Source organism: Solanum tuberosum, unplaced genomic scaffold (genome assembly GCF_000226075.1).
Source record: "Solanum tuberosum cultivar DM 1-3 516 R44 unplaced genomic scaffold, SolTub_3.0 scf00354, whole genome shotgun sequence".
In the NCBI taxonomy this organism is placed as follows: domain Eukaryota; kingdom Viridiplantae; phylum Streptophyta; class Magnoliopsida; order Solanales; family Solanaceae; genus Solanum; species Solanum tuberosum.
Genome location: NW_006239278.1, coordinates 503261 through 516874, shown reverse-complemented (window position 1 = coordinate 516874; position 13614 = coordinate 503261). Strand labels below are relative to the sequence as shown.

Here is a 13614-nt window from a genome sequence, read left to right as displayed (position 1 = left end):
CTGAATTTTTTTTTCATGAAATGTTTAAAATTTTCTTATGAATTTGAACTATTAAAAGAATAGTTTAGTTAATTTGTTTGTTATTTTTTTAGAGTAAACAATAAAAATTTCACTAGTTTTAAATCTAATTACGTGCTTTCACTTTAATTTTTGAAATTACCTTATGTACCACATTTATATCACCAGATACATATAAATAGTGACTCAAATACATTTATTTCGGATACATGCGGATCAAATTAGGTGTAATTTGTTTAAGATATATTGTATTCAAATGTGATTCACATGTATGTGGGATACGCTAATTCTCTCGCTCGCCTCTCTCCCTGTCTATTTGTATTTCAGAATATATCACGTATCAAATATACATATATCTAGTATGATTCATATGTATTTGAGATATACTAACTCTCTCACTCGTCTCTCTACTATCTCACTTGCGTCTCTCCTAGTTTTTGCTTTGGCATAATACATATATTGGACCCTAAACTTGGCTTCAAATTTTAACTTTGACCTCCAACTTTCATAGTGCACAAATAGGCACATGAAATTTGTTAAAGTGCCTATTTGTGCACTATGAAAGTTGGAGGTCAAAGTTAAAATTTGAAGCCAAGTTTAGGGTCCAATATATGTATTTTGCCTTTTGCTTTTGTTGAAAAGTTTTGGTATTCGCAGAACGAGGAAGAAGATATACGTGAGACATCAATTTGTTTTAATTTAACAAGTAGTTAAGTATAAGACATGTGCAATTTGGTTGAACGCAAAATAAAATATAAGAGGTTAATTAATAAATAAATAAATAAGGTAATAAGCTATACTTATTTTCAAAATAACTTAAATTTGAAATTTCACCAATTCCATCCCGTTTTATATTGTCATGAAGCTGCATGACCTATGTAAATATGTTAGGGATTGCAATGGCGTAATTATTTGTAAAATTCATTTATTCTAGTTTTTTTTTTTGGATAATGCTAGTAATTAAGGAATGAGGAAGAAAATACACACAAAATATCAATTTGTTCAAATTTTAAAAATAATTATGTGGAAGACATGTGCAAGTTGTTTGAATACAAGACATAATAAAATATTTTTGATTTAATAAAATTAGGGGCGTTCAAAAATTGAACCGATCGATAAATTGAACCGAAAAAGTGTTATTGATTTATTATTATTGAGTTAATGGTTTTATGAAAAAAATTATTGGGTTATCGCTTCAATATTAATTTTTTAATATTGGGTTACTGATCCTAATAACCCATTAAGAATATAAGAATTTACTAGTTTAACTTTTAGTTATGCATAAATATCAAACAAAAAATATTAATATAATCACTATATTAGATTATAACTATAAAATCCTACACAATTAACACTACTTAACTCTGATCTCTACATTTACCCTTTAGGTTTTAGTATTACTTTGATCTTTATTGTTGCAATTTAGTCTAATTTGTTTGTTTCGATGTATGCATGTATCGCGTCAAATTATTGGACAAGTCATATAATTATTTTGAAAGCATTTTCTTATTGATTAAACCAAAAACCGATAAACCGATAACAAATATCTTATTGATTTGGTTATCGACTTAGCATATTTAAAAACCAAAAACTGATAAAGCAAATCGATAATACTTTAAACCGAACCAACCAATACACACCCTAAATAAAACCACTTTAAAAAAAACAACTTGGTAAATCTTATATAAACATAGAGTAAATGGCCTAGTTATGCGAATAATAATTTAAATTCAAGCTTTAAACAATTTCTAAATTAAACTTGAGAGAATACTAAAATTAAATTAAAGAGAAAATGGCCAAAAGCCCCCCCAAGCTATTACCGAATTCTCAACTACACACTTATTCTTCACGGGAGTTCTATCACCCCCTGTACCTTTTAAAAGTGAAATATCTAGCCCCCTACAAACTCACGCCCAGATTCGTATTAGGTAGTAATCAACACGCGCTGCCATGTAATATTACCCCTTTTTTATATAAAAAAATTTAATTATTCTTTTATATTTTACTTTTTTATATATATATTTTCATCTTCTCCTTTTCTCTTTCTTTTCCATTCTTCCATTTCTTTTTCTTTGAAGCTTCTGCAGATTTGACGACCGGGATGCCATGACTACCACATCTTCGATCTTGTTCTCTAAGGCTAGAGACAGACGAAATTTTTTGTCACTGATTAATGTTTACAACAATTTCAATAAATGGGTCTTCTTCACTAAAGGGTCTATCACCCAATGATAAATTCTTCTACATTAATTGAATCTATTTCTTAGTGAACTCCTCCATTAATGACTAGTCTAAAGTTCGATTCTTCTAACTTTCAATTTTGATTTTGATTTTGATTTTGACCTACCAACAAATTTTCAAAGTGATGAAAAGTGGAGATATGATGAAAAGTATGTGATTTGAAGTTATGAATTGGCTTAGTGCTAAAAAGTTTGATGAACAACGAATTTATGAATGATTTTGAACTTCTCGGATCGATTAGGCAACATTTACTTGAAGATTGGGATTCCCTTGTGACAACAGTGCTAAAGCTGTCCGTTAAAATTGAGCCGGAAGTGTAGTTCGCTGGAGATATACTATTTCACCGAATTTACAGCGACGACGGAGGTGAAATTGGAAGTGAAAGTGAATATGGCGGCAGTTACCCTGGTGGTCGAGGTGAGCCCACCTGTGTTTATGGATCTTATGAACATTGAAGGGAAAAGATAAACAAGGTAAAAGAAATAAATGGAAACATAATTTTTATTTTTTTATAAATAAATTATTAATATGAAATAAATTAAATATTTATAAAGTTAATATTTTAATCATCTTTTTATCTCTCACTCTCCCAAAGAGAGTGAACTACACCTTCTTTGCCAAAATTAAATTAAATACCACTTAACACCTTTCATCATTCACTTTTCAATCATCAAATAGCCTTCAATAAATAGTTTTTTATCTTTGCATTAAGACTCAAAGTCATACTTGAGTTTTCATATGGAATACTAATAGTCCTTCATGTTTGTAATATTGATGCACTTTTGGCCCTTCCTCAAATTATTGTCTATTTTTAAATATTGATTTTATCCATTTATGTATAAGATGTTTAACCGTCCTTCAATATATTTAGTAGAAATAATAACTCTATCTGAGAGAAGACCAAAAGAAGAATACCTTGTTTTGTTTAGTAAAAATATTATTACAGCTAAAATCTAGAGGTTAATCACCTCAATTTCACGTGCAATAGCACAAAATTTTCTTTTCTTGCAATGCCATATGTTAACGTATTTTTAATTTAGCTGCAATAATATTTTTACCGAACAAAACAAAGTATTCTTCTTCTCATCTTCTCTATATAGAATTTATTATTTCTATTAAATATATAAAATGATGATTAAACATTCCATACATAAAATTATGGACAAAATCAGATAAAAATTTGACGAAGGACTAAAAGTGACTATTGCAAACATAAGGATTATTAGTACTCCAGAAGTGCAGTGTAGTGTTCAGTATTTAGCACTTTGTGGCGGGAAGTGAGCAGATCGTCGGTAAACAGAAGCGGCGGCCGGCTACATCGGAGATCGGAGATGGGTAGTTTGGGGCAGCTTCCAGTTTGGGCGTCGAAGCCTTGTATCATGGGTATTGACGAAGCTGGTCGCGGTCCTGTTTTAGGTACGTTCCCCCTTATTATTACGAGTTCATATCTACTATTTATGTAATTTTGGTGGATTTTTACACATTATTCTATACTCTTTCCGTCCCAATTGAAGTTTGACTGTGTTAACATGTGATTAATTGGAGAAGAAAGCCACAAAGTAGAGAATATTTGTGAAAGCTTTTCTCAAAACTGTAGAAGGCACTGATTATAGAGAGTTAATGAGCTTAGAGTCAGCTCATTCTAACTAACTAATTAACTAACTGCTTAATTAATACAAATTGTGTGGGCTGAAGTGTAACAGGGAACTTCAGGGGATTGCTGTGCAATTAGTCAGTTCCTCAACCGACTGGACACAGAATTTAAGAAATAAAAGGAGACTTTTGAATGTTGTGATTTAAAATTGAAAATGTGTGTAGTCCTTTAAATCTTGTTGTGTTAAACTTGTCTAGTTGGATGTTGTAATTGGAAAACTTACTAAATATAGAAAGATACTGTCTTTTTGGGACAAACCAAAATGTAAAGTAAGAAATTTAAATTGGGGCGGAGGGAGTGTTCCGCATGGAAAGTAGTGAGTACATGTTCAAATCCCAGCTAAGACAAAAATAAGGTGATTTCTTTCAAATGTCTCGGCGTTGGTGGATGGAGTTACTTGGTATTTGTTGCTAGTGAGGGTAATGGATATCCCGCCTTATTAGTTAAGGTGTGCCCGAACTGTCTGGACACCATGGTTATCAAAACAAAAGATAAGTAGTTCATCTGCATTCACTTTGTATCTGTTTTAACTCTCTGTATGCATGTTTTCATATGATTTACAGGGCCAATGGTCTATGGATGCCTGTATTGTGCACGCTCATACCAGAAGACTCTTTCCACCTTACAGTTTGCAGGTAATTAATTAAAGACTTGTACTTCTTTTGAATTATTTTAGTTTTATTTTGTTATCTTAGCTCACACTATCAGTCTGAATACCCAACTAAAGGAGGATAGATAATTGTGCTAGATTTGAAGCAGAGTAAAATTAGTCAATGTATGATGAATCCTCACATATTGAATATGTTGTGTCAGGATGTACTCTCCTAGGCCTGATCTATTATCAGTGCGGGGATTTGATGTTAGATAGGAAAGGATTCAAGTCCAAATAGAGCAGAATGGATATTTAAGATTTTCATATAGTCTACGTCAATTACTTTGGATTTAGGTGTAATTGTTGTTGTTGTTGTCGTGTTTGTTCCGCCTTCACTCTTTGATTTTTGTTGGATTTGGATTCGAGTATCTTCTTTAAGGATGCATTCAATGTTTTAGTTGTTTATATTTGTTTTTTGGCATGTTGGAGTTGCCTACTATCGTTCTTGGTGATGTAGGGTCTGATTTTCTAATCTTTTCTATTATATGGAAAGTAGTCAACTTATGATCTGCTTGGGAATTGGCTTGTACGGGAAAAAAAAAGGTTAAAGAATGAAAGTGAATAGTAGTCAGCCAACTAAATTCATTGTTTCATTTGAATGACCAATGAAGATCATTTCTAAAATGTTGTCTCTTTCTTTCTGAATTACCTAATTCGGATCTCTTCATTCCCATATTTTGTTCCTGTTATACATAAGCGACTGAACCTTTCTCATTGCTTCTTGAAACTTCTGGGGTTTGTTTAACTTCTCTCGACTTCAGCGAAAGTGAGAAATTGAAACCACATAGAGCTGTTGCATGAAGAATTATGCGACTGCCTTTTTTGAAGTGTCAAGTTGATTATTTTAGTTTTTACGGAAAATCCTCAGCTGGGTGAATTTAACAAAAAAAAGCTATGTATCCTGATTAAAATGTGTTAGAAAAAAATGTTGTATGACTGGCATAAGCTATCATGTTGTTTTCTCTACATATAACAAGTTGCAAATTTCTCTTCAGGTTCATGCATACTCAGTTATTTTTGATGATATATTATACAGACTCGAAGACTTTGAAAGAAGAGAAGAGGGAAGAACTATTTGAGGAATTAAAGACAAATAAATCCATCGGATGGGCTGTTGATGTGATAGATCCCAGAGATCTCTCAGCCAAAATGTTAAAGAAGTTTGTACAAAACTCTCTTTGGTTTACCATACTCCAATTTTATCAATTCTTCACATGAGTACTCTTTTCTTCTTTTTGACAGAAACAAAATAAATCTTAATGAAATATCACATAATTCTGCCATTGGCCTCGTGAGGAAGACACTGGAGCTTGGTGTTCTTTTAACTGAGGTAAGACTATCTTATTTTGAGTTCAATAGACTTTCTACCCTTCAAGATGGGTATGTTGCTGTCACGACCCAAAACGAGTCATGAGTGGCACCACACTTAATCTTTTAGGTGGGCGAACCAACGAATGCAAACCCCAACTTATATTAGTTTTTCAACTTATGTATTACGACAATAATGCGGAAACTCAAACCTTATTAAAGTGAGAAATAAAAATCCTCTAGAGTCTATTACATATTGTTTCCCAAAACATGAAAGTCATTACATGAAGGACATCTAATCCCAAATACTAAGTCTGAGAGTATCAAAGAAACCATAATAAATGAATAAAATAGTTTGTGTCCGAAAACTAATGACATCATGCCTTGATCGAGAGAATCCAACACGAGCTAGAAGGAATAGCTCACTGTGGAATCTAATGTGCTGGAGACTGGCTAAAGCAGAGGGTGAGTCGAAGTCACTGGTACACTCACTGCACTCTACAAAGTCACAAGGCAAAACCTATACACCTTCTCAACTAGCACAGACTCACCAACAAGAGTAGAAACACGAATAGACATGTCAAGTAAGTCAAAATGCAAATCAAGTTCATTAGCTAACAAGGAAGATACATAAGAAAAAGTGGATCCAAGATCAAACAATATGGAAGCCATGCAATTGTAGACCAGAAGAGTACCTGTGATAGTAGCATTGGATGCCTCTGCACTCCCGGTGAAAGCATAACAATGGGCTCGCTTGTCTGACCATTGCCCCTGTCGGGCTGCACTCTAGTAGTTCCAACCTACCCGCCACCCCGGTCGGACTGGTGACCACCACGTCCACCAGAATGACAACCTCTACCAAAACCGTTCCTACACCTCTTAACTGTTGGGGCTTTGTAACATTGATCATACCGAGCCTGACTCTGTTCGAACAATATTTCTTGATATGTCCAACCTCACCACATCTATATCTCTTTGAAGACGAAGACGACTGAAGATACCTACCAAACTTAGAAAAGGGTTGATTGGTATGTGATGGACCCTCAGCTGAAACCTGTAATGAAGATTGAATAAGACGGGATGGATAACCCCAGAACTCTGCCCTCTGGAGTAAGAACCATTAAACTCGCCTCCGTTACGGAACTTTTTGAACGTTGTCACCTTGGTGAAGTCATCTAGCTTTACCCCCTCTACAAAGCGGCGAATTCGCTCTTATGGACTGAAGCAAATTGAGTAGCATACCTAGATAAATCACGAAATTTGGCCTCATAGGCAGCAACAAACATCTTTCCTTGCTTATATTCAGGAACTCATCTCCCATGTCCCTCAAAGTCCAGGGTATGTACTTCTCCATGAAAAAGCTAGAGAATGAGGCCCAAGTCATAGGTAATGTCTTTGTTGGTCGGCACTCGGCATGAGATTGCCACCACATTTTGACGTCTCCCTGGAACTGGTATATCACAAACTCAACACCAAATTGCTCCACTATATCCATTTTATGAAGCAACTCATGACAATCAACAATGAAATCATAAGCATCTTCAGATTTAATACCCTTGAAGACTGGAGGTTTCAACTTTAAGAACTTAATAAAGAGATCATGTTGGTCACTAGTCATTATTGGCCCTGTAGTCAATTGTGGAAACGTTTTTGTTTCCAAGGACGTATCCATGCGGGGAGCCACAACAGTTGCATGTTGTACTCCCTGAACCTGAGGTGTTGGTGCAGAAGATGCTGGAATCCCTGCATGGATGCGTCCTTAGAAACAAGCACGTTTTCCAATTGACTCCAGGGCCAATAATGACTAGTGACCAACATGATCTCTTTATTAAGTTCTTAAAGTTGAAACATTCAGTCTTCAAAGGTACTGAATCTAAAGATACTTATGATTTCCTTGTTGATTTTTAGGAGTTGCTTCATAAAATGGATATAGTGGAGTGATTTGGTGTTGAGTTTGTGACATACCAGTTACGGGGAGATGCCAAAATGTGATGGCGGTCTCATGCTCAGTGCGCAAAGGCATTACCTATGACTTGGGCAACATTCTCTAGCTTCTTCATGGAGAAGTATATACCCCAGACTTTGAGGAGAGATGAGCTCCTGAATATAGAGCAAGGAAAGATTTCTGTTGCGGCGTATGAGGCCAAATTTCGTGCTTTATCCAGCTATGCTAATCAACTTTGCTTCAGTCAGCAAGAGCGGATTCACCGCTTTATGAAGGGATTGAGGTCAGATTTGTGGATTCCAGCTTTACAAGTGGCTGCTTCTGCAAAATCTCTTTAGGAAGTTGTTGATTTTGTGATAGAGGTAGAAGGGGTGAAGCCAAATGACTTCACCAAGGTGATAACATTCAAGAAGTTTCGTAAGGGGGGCGAGTTTGGTAGAGGGGGTGAAGCCAAATGACTTCACCAAGGTGACAACATCCCGTCATATTCAATCTTCATTGCAGGTTTTCGCTGAGGGTCCGTCACATACCAATCAACCTTTTTTTCTGAGTTTGGTAGTTGTCTTCAGTCTTCAAAGACACCTACTCTCGACTCCAAACCTTGTTATGGATGTGGTGAGGTTGGGCATATCAGGAAATATTGTTTGAGGCAGAGTCAGGCTTGATATGATCAGGGTTACAGAGCCCCAACATTTAGAGACAGGGATGGTTATGGTAGAGATTGTCATTCTGGAGGACGTAGTGGTCGCCGGGTTGTAACTACTAGAGCGCAGCCCGGCAATGGCAATGTTCAGACAAGCGATAGATCCCATTGTTATGCTTTCTCCAGGAGGGCAAAGGCATCCGATGCTGTTATCACAGGTACTCTTCTGGTCTGCAATCGCATGGCTTCCTTATTGTTTGATCCTTGATACGTTTTTTCTTATGTATCTTCCTCGTTAGCTAATGGACTTGATTTGCATTGTGACTTACTTGACATGCCTATTCGTGTTGCTACTCCTATTGGTGAGTCTGTGCTAGTTGAGAAGGTGTATAGGTCTTGCCTTGTGACTTTTGTGGAGTGTACCTTCGACTTGCCCTCAGCTTTAGCCAGTCTTCAGCACATCAAATTCCAGAGTGAGCTATTCCTTCTAGCTCTTGTTGGATTCTCTCAGTCATGGCATGATGTCCTAGTTTTCGGACACAAACTATTTTATTCATTTATTATCGTTTCTTTGATACTCTCATACTTAGTATTTGGGGATTAGATGTCTTTGATGTGATGACTTTCAGGTTTTGGGAAACGATATGTAATAGACTGTAAAGGATTTTTATTTCTTACTTTAATAAGATTTGAGTTTCTGCATTATTGTCGTAGTGCATAAGTTGAAAAACTAAAAATAAGTTGGGGTTTGCATTCGTTGGATCACCCGCCTAAAAGGTTAAGTGTGGGTGCCACTCATGACTCGTTTTGGATCGTGACAAACTTGGTATCAGCGCAAAATTATGTAGATTTGATTATTCTAGAGATGGTTGACTTTGATATAATTCTGCAATGGCTTATGTTTTCTTTTGGCAAAAGGGGAAACTTAATATCAGATCCTTTAATAGGTGTATGTTTAACTTAGTTTCTCCCTGTTTTTACCGAAAATGTGTATGCATCTACTACCACTCCACCAGTGGGGTAACAAAATAAGGAGGAAGAATGAGTAAATCTGATTTCTGGTTCCTGTTCCTTTTTCTCTAGTTGGCATACATCAAGCTTTCTCTTGTCTCACAGGATAGACCCCTTCCTGTGACTATTAAGAGAAGAATCACTAAAATAAATCAGCTACAGGAACTATACTTCAATTATCCTTGCTATTTTAACCAAAATATCAATCAATCAGCTAGATGAACAACCCCAAAGTAGTTGAGTTCAGCTATGGGAATCCTGCATAGCCCATTTAGAGGATTCATCATAATTGGACTATTTTTGTGTGTTCATTATCTGGGTTTGAGACCGACTATACTATGCATAGCTCACATTGGTGAAGTTATTCTAACCAGACTATTTATGACATAATCTGCCTCCAGATATCTACAAGCTATCTTTTTCTTAATTGACAAACAAACATACCAACTTCTGAAATTCAACCTTTAGTCAGTTTTCTGTACCTGATAGGTGAGGCTCTGATGTTCATAACATACTGCCGCTATGGAACTCTTTTGGGTCAAATTTAAGACCAGACCAAAGTTTTTGCAGCTTACCTAGTTCTCAGCAGCTCCAAGCTTAACCTAGAGTCCTATATCTTTTGTCCACATATACTTGTCAGACCTCATTTTCTAAATATACTATTCAGAACTCAACATTCTCCTCTATAGGTATGTGCTTCTCGTGTTCTCTCTGCCACAGACCACTACTTTGATTTTGGTTATCACATTTCATACCTTTAGTCTTGTTAGTATACTATATGGTATACGTTGCCCATATTCCTGAATGGCTGTGTACTTCATAAAAAGCAAATAGGAAAAGAGTAGACTTGATGGCTTTTCAAATACTGAAACTGATAGCATTCACTCCGTCCGTCCCAATTCAAGTGTCTTAGTTTGACTGGCATGGAGTTTAAGAAACGAAATGAGACCATTGAATCTTGTGATCTTAAATAAAAGATGTGTTTAGTTTTTCAATCTTGTAGTCTTAAACTTGTCATGTAGATTGTTGGAATTGGAAAACTTATTAAGTATAGAAAGAAGCCACTCTTTTTGGGACAAAACAAAAAGGAAAGTAAGACACTTAAATTGGGACGAAGGGAGTACAGATCAATTAAATTGGGACGAAGGGAGTACAGATCAATTAAATTGGGACGAAGGGAGTACAGATCAATTAAATTGGGACGAAGGGAGTACAGATCAATTAAATTGGGACGAAGGGAGTACAGATCAATTAAATTGGGACGAAGGGAGTACAGATCAATTAAATTGGGACGAAGGGAGTACAGATCAATTAAATTGGGACGAAGGGAGTACAGATCAATTAAATTGGGACGAAGGGAGTACAGATCAATTAAATTGGGACGAAGGGAGTACAGATCAATTAAATTGGGACGAAGGGAGTACAGATCAATTATATAATTTATTCCACTAGTTATTTTAGACATTTTCAGAAGCAATGCATTAATGAATCCCTTTCAGGTCTATGTGGATACTGTTGGTGATCCTGAAAAGTACAGTGTGAAGCTATCTGAAATATTTCCAGCAATCAAATTTGTTGTTGCAAAAAAAGCTGACAGTCTTTACCCCGTCGTAAGTGGAGCCAGTATTGTTGCAAAGGTGACTTGGCATCTGCCACTTTGTCTCGCTCTATTTATCTCCCTTGTAAAATTAGAATCTGAATTCATTATTCTTAATGTCATTTATAACCATCTTTCAGGTTACTAGGGACCGAGCCTTGCGGGATTGGGTGCTTGATGAAACTGCTGAGAACATGCAAAGGAACTTTGGATCTGGATATCCTGGAGGTAGTGTTTAACTTCCATTCAGTTAAAATCGGGATTATATGTTGCTAGATTCTAACATCTTACTCAAAATGGAAGGGGCAATTTGACATCCATTTTTGTCTGTAGATCCTGAGACAAAAGCTTGGCTGGATAATCACAAACATGCAGTTTTTGGGTTCCCAACCTTGGTCCGTTTCAGCTGGGGAACATGTAATGCATACTCCAAGGATAATGTCGAAGTAGTATGGTGAGTCCATTACTAACCTCCATAAAACATTTGACTCTACTAAATTCTGCTGGATCCTTGTACTCAAAATCTCGTTGTTTTACTTTCACCTCAAATCCTTTTGTGTGGCGTGTTTTAATAGAGAGTTGGAAAATGGAAATGAGTGAGAGCTTAATAAATTTTTTTCCGGAAGCAAGTTCAAAACATCAAATCATATTGCTATCAATGTTTAATCTGGATCTTTTTCATGTTATTTCCATAGGGAATCTGATGCTAATGACGAAGATGAACCCAACGGAAGAGCTAGTAAGCGGCAAGTGAAGCTAACTAATATTGGTTTCATTGGTGTAAAAAGGAAAAGTGAAGATATTGAGTCAAATGGGAAAGGCCGTTGCAAATTCTTCCAAGCTCGTAAACTTGAGCTCCTCTCACAGTTCTGAAGTACACAATTCACATTTACTGATAGGATGTGAAATGTTGCTTCAAAACCAAATTCATCTGGCATTAACTAGAACATGATGGTGATTAGATTAGTTAGTTATATACCTGCTAGCTGATCGAAAAAATGTTTACCAGATTTGTAACGCGATTAATATGATAAACATCTTTTAAGGATTATCCATACATGTTCTCCCTGGCTCCCACAGTTTTTTGTACTTGCAGCAACTAGAATATCTTCTGCTCATCGTCTTGTTTTTCATGTAATCACTTAAATTATGCGTTATTTCATGTGTATCAATCATTAGTGTCTGATGTGTCTTCCTACATTGCCTCTAGATTTATAACTCCTCATATGCAAAAAGATAGTTCCACCTGATTTGAAGAATTCTGATGTTATGCATTTAAATTGAAATGTTTCATATTTACATCTTTGGTGGTGGAGCCAGAATTACATCAATCTTTGGTGAAGTCGAAAGAGGTTCAACATCTATTGCTTTGTTATTATGATTTCCAACACACATTTCTAAATAAATACTGAATCTACACAAAAGTTACTGAATTTTCGAAAACACACGTACCCAAAGTTGTAGATCCTTCCCTGTCTATCAGATCCAGATCCAGCTTTATTTGAAAAGATTACATAATACAAATGTAAACACCAAGAACAATAAGAGAAGTACCAAAAAGAGCAAGACCAACACGAGTTTCTTCACCAAGAATCAATCCAAAAACAGCAGTAGCAGCAAAAGTTGTGGCATTCGTAACAGGAACAGCTAAAGAAATTGGTGTATCACTTAGAATTGCAAAGAAAGTAGCTGATGCAGACAGATTTAGAAGAAATGGCAATGAATATTGCCAAATCAACAGAAGTTTGAGCCAATTTTGTAGAGTTGTGAGGACTGGGTGTTGGGGTGTGTTTGGTTGAGGTAAAGATTTGATGGTTTCGTCCCATTTGATTGCCCCTTTTCGCATTAGGGCATTTGTTGCTCCCCAAACAAGGCCTACTGTTATCATCTTCTCCACTTCTCCGATCATCTTTTCCCCTCAATTTGTGATTTTGGATTTTGGGAGCAATTCTCTTTTTAATTGGATCTCAATTGAATATTTGTCCGTAATAATTTATTTATTTTTAAATAACCTTATTTTTAAAAAGTTCATTGTCAATATTCTGAACGTATGTCACCCAAGTTTTAATTTTTAACTATTGACTAAACAAGTTCATTATCTTAAAACTAGTAAAATTACCCACGCTTTGCGCGAGAATTTATTATCATAGAATTTATAAAATAATACTTAAAACCTATCAGTCATTAAAACTAAACACGATATTATCTTACATACAAGATTACGTAGTAACAAACATTAATAATGTAAAGGAAAATTAAAATTTACATCTTATCATTTATCTTTAATAACATAAGCATAAATTAATGACTGTAAAAATACATACTAGGGTCTGTAACATAAGCAATGGTGTCAGTGAGCCACACAACATGAGCAAAGTACACAAATATTTAATTGTGAAAACGAAAAAGAAGAAGAAGAGGTTCAGAATTTTCGTTGCTTTAAAATGAGAAGAATCTATCTATTTATAAACAACAAAGGGTAGTGTGAACAAATGTTTATTGTGCCTTATCGGAAAGGTTACAACTATTTGGAAAAGTTGCAACC

General features: G+C 35.5%; 2 protein-coding genes across 2 annotated transcripts; one reads left to right on the top strand and one right to left on the bottom strand.

The window, feature by feature from the left end:
- Positions 1–3501: 3501 nt before the first annotated feature.
- On the top strand, positions 3502–12253 carry LOC102581592 (ribonuclease H2 subunit A). The gene is made up of 8 exons (XM_006361421.2): positions 3502–3675; positions 4477–4548; positions 5602–5725; positions 5808–5895; positions 10972–11109; positions 11210–11297; positions 11403–11523; positions 11765–12253. The coding sequence occupies exons 1-8, from the start codon at positions 3591–3593 to the stop codon at positions 11940–11942; spliced, it is 894 nt and encodes a 297-aa protein (XP_006361483.1). The 5' UTR covers positions 3502–3590; the 3' UTR covers positions 11943–12253.
- A 75-nt stretch (positions 12254–12328) lies between these two features.
- Positions 12329–13063, bottom strand: LOC102581260 (transmembrane protein 234 homolog). Its single transcript, XM_006361420.2, has one exon. The coding sequence runs from the start codon at positions 12976–12978 to the stop codon at positions 12580–12582; it is 399 nt and encodes a 132-aa protein (XP_006361482.1). The 5' UTR covers positions 12979–13063; the 3' UTR covers positions 12329–12579.
- Between the last annotated feature and the right edge of the window lie 551 nt (positions 13064–13614).

Coding starts and splice junctions, on each gene's coding strand:
- LOC102581260 (XM_006361420.2), bottom strand. CDS start 12,978: ATGATCGGAGAAGTGGAGAAGATGATAACAGTAGGCCTTGTTTGGGGA.
- LOC102581592 (XM_006361421.2), top strand. CDS start 3,591: ATGGGTAGTTTGGGGCAGCTTCCAGTTTGGGCGTCGAAGCCTTGTATC. Junction 4,549..5,601: donor TTCCACCTTACAGTTTGCAG/GTAATTAATTAA, acceptor TATATTATACAG/ACTCGAAGACTTTGAAAGAA. Junction 11,524..11,764: donor GATAATGTCGAAGTAGTATG/GTGAGTCCATTA, acceptor TTATTTCCATAG/GGAATCTGATGCTAATGACG.